This window comes from Cariama cristata, unplaced genomic scaffold (assembly GCF_000690535.1).
Source record: "Cariama cristata isolate BGI_N322 unplaced genomic scaffold, ASM69053v1 scaffold2416, whole genome shotgun sequence".
NCBI classification, from domain to species: domain Eukaryota; kingdom Metazoa; phylum Chordata; class Aves; order Cariamiformes; family Cariamidae; genus Cariama; species Cariama cristata.
Genome location: NW_009622484.1, coordinates 2902 through 6046, shown reverse-complemented (window position 1 = coordinate 6046; position 3145 = coordinate 2902). Strand labels below are relative to the sequence as shown.

The following is a 3145-nucleotide window of genomic DNA, read 5'->3' as shown; positions in this document are numbered from 1 at the left end:
CTGCTGTTAATCTGAGGTGGAAGAAGGTATCACTGCAGAGCACAAACACCTCACAAATTTACATCTACACCTTCCTGAAGTCTTGAAAAATTTCACAGCTATGCACTTGGGTTTCTCTCCCTCTCTGGAGTCCACAGGGAAGCTTCTCATGCTCTCCACTCTTTTGACAGGGTACTGAAGAACATCCTTCCAATAGAAATCCTACAGCAGGGTGCTGAAGGATGGCAGGCAAATGTTTCACTTTGTGGCATTGTGGCACGAATGATTCCTTTTGAATGGAACAATTCAAAGCACAGAGATAGCCACTTTAGGTGTCAGCCTGTACTAGAATAATGTAGGTTCCCCTGAGACTTATTTTTTCAGATGCAGCTATAATCATACCTTTGGAGGATTTACCCATAACAAATTCTTCATTGAATCTGTCAGTGTAAATATCTCCCACTGTTACTACCTAAAATGAAGTCATTCCTAACCCAAGCAATAACCAGCTGGAGTTGCAGGCGTCTAACATATCTAAGTGTGTGCCAAGATCCTCCAGCTTGGAGCAGTCGCACAATTTTTCCCCGTCACAGACATTTCTGTGTTTGCAGGCACGAACGGGTCAGCCATTGAAAACTTCTCCTGTGTGATTTATAACATTTCCCTCATGAACTGCACTTGGCAGGCAGGCAGGGATGCTCCAGGAGATACCCAATATTTTCTCTACTGGCAGAACTCGAGGTAAGTGGGTCTGCTTGAGTCTGAATTCTCATTCGACACATCACACTGCCCACCTTTAACTAGAATACCTTGCTGTATACAGAGAGGACGAGAAGATGGAATGCGAGCTTTACGTTAAAGATGAAAATGGCAGAAACATAGGATGTAGATTCCAAAATGTGAGGATAGAGACTGAAAAAGCTTACTTCCTGGTGAACGGGTCTAGCAAAGGCTCCCTGATCCAGTTCTATGATGAGTACATTCAACTGTATGAAATTGGTAAGTAAATAATTTCTTTCTGCTTTATTTTCATTACCGCATGAGGTATTAGAGCATTTATCCCTGAGAAGGAACCAAGTACCCTGCCTCACCTACAGTCAAAAGTAAGACACTGTGGCCTCTTCAAGAAAATCTATTCCCCAAGCAAAAGAGCAATGAGGGTAATTGAGCAAGAAAGCTCCACAGCTGCAGCCTGCTCCAGATTCTTTAGCAATCTACCCTTATTGATTTTAGGTTTTTCTCCAGCAAGGTCCACAGGACTTCAGATTTTGTACTTCCCCCTGCTGTCCTTTCAATGATGGCCAAAGACCTTTCAATTGAGGAGACTTTTCAGGAGATGTTTATCTGAACACTGATTTCTGCTTCTCATTGCCAGTGGGAATGGCATACACTGACATCATACCTTTGATTAAAGAATACCCCAGGTTCTCATATACTCTCTCACATGTGATGCTCTACTTGGAAGCATCCTGTGCAATTACTTTTACTGTGGCAAAGCCTTTTTGGCAAAGTCCCACTGGTTTTGATATTGTCTCCAAAACAAGGACAAACAAGGCTTCATTCTATAAGGAGAAGGAATTGAACTGTAATATCACTTATGGCAGATGAAACAAGACTGTTCTTTGATTAAATAGCCCATCACAAACAGGCCAGGCCTGTCTCTAAAGACTGATGTAAAGTAGTAGTCTAGCTCAAACTAAGATTTCCTCTATCAGGTTTTTATCACCCTTTCTGTCATGAGTGACTGTCTTTTGTGTTACAAGTATCAAAATATAAAGGTCCTCGTATTTTTGCTCACATCTATGAAATTCGGGGACATATGTGAAGAAGTTGGTTAGATTCTTAAATGTCTTTCTTAAATTTGTATAGCTAATTTTTTTGGAAGGGGGGAATAAACTGTGTAGTTCACAACATCAAGCAAACCATCAAGCAAACATCACCTTCATGACACAGAAGAATCATGTAAGGATGCTTGAGGAAAGAAATGACCTTTGGATTTCTTACATTAGGGTTAGCATTAGCTTGTTCTTCTGCAGCAAAAAGTATCTTTATAAAAAGAAGACAGGACTGTTCCTTATTCATCTTGAAAAGTAAATGGAGGGGGCTTGTATCTTTATATGCTCCTAAGTCATGTTTCCTGGCTTAGTCCCTGTTTTTTTCTGATCCTGGGGACAGGATTCAAAGAACTTTGGTCTTTCAATTATTTCTAACAGAGTTCCTAAGAAAAGTAGATACAATTTAGTATCTTTATTCATAGAGGTGTTACTTGCAACTGCACTATCTTTTTTCAAAGCAAAAAGAGATCAAGTGATTTTATTTGAATTCTTGGTTATATCATTTCAGAAAAGCTCATGCCTCCATCAAATATCACTGTCAACTGTGATGAAATTAAAAATGATTGCATAATTCAGTGGCAACGACCCCAAATAAGTCATTCTAACAAAGACAAGTGTTTTAGATATGAAATCAACATAAAGTATAAGGTAAGAGGAATTTCTTCACCTACATTTAACATTAATACATATGTTTGCATTTACCAATACACTTGGGTGAAAAGAAAATGAATCTCTCTTGTATGGTGTAGCTTTCCTCATACATAGCACCATAGTCCTTTGTGGTTGCGCCTTTCAGGCACCCTACCCCATTTTTTTATCCCTGTTCCCCTGAGTGAGATATTGCTGTAGATACACTGGATGACTGTGACTGTGTGGGACTAAGAGGAGAAGCACGGTTAATCAAGACTTGAACATATCACAGCTTTGGCTGTGGCAAAACTCAGAAAAGACACTTCTTTCACTGAGATCTGTTGGGGCTGCCTTGGACTGGAGTCATTCCAGTGGTGACTGCATCTCTGTGATGGTAGAGTAATTCAGTAAATACTGAATAGAGAAATGTGCATCAAATTCCCAAATATGAGTTGATGGAGGTGAATGAAATTTCTCTGTATATGAAATGTAAATAGCTTATCCAGATGTCACGTATAAGCAACGCACCTGTTGGTCCAAAAGTTGAAGCTATATAATGTTAAATAAAAAGAAAATAAATGTGAGAGAAAGAAGAAAGGCAGTGTGAATAATCACAGGCTATCGAGGGAATGATTTAAGCTACTGAAAGTCAAATCCAGGCCTTGGCTTTACAAGTCCTTTTGCAGCGACAGGGAAGGAGT

At 39.7% G+C, this 3145-nt stretch overlaps 1 protein-coding gene across 1 annotated transcript in view; it reads left to right on the top strand.

Moving 5' to 3' along the window:
• The window catches only part of LOC104163345 (granulocyte-macrophage colony-stimulating factor receptor subunit alpha-like), a gene marked incomplete at its 3' end in the record, with an annotated part of 7010 nt that extends 4548 nt beyond the window's left edge, over nt 1-2462 (top strand). Inside the window, 3 exon segments of the mRNA XM_009702329.1 lie at nt 591-720; nt 803-978; nt 2323-2462. Of these exon segments, the coding sequence (XP_009700631.1) occupies nt 591-720; nt 803-978; nt 2323-2462 (446 nt within the window).
• Nucleotides 2463-3145: the final 683 nt, after the last annotated feature.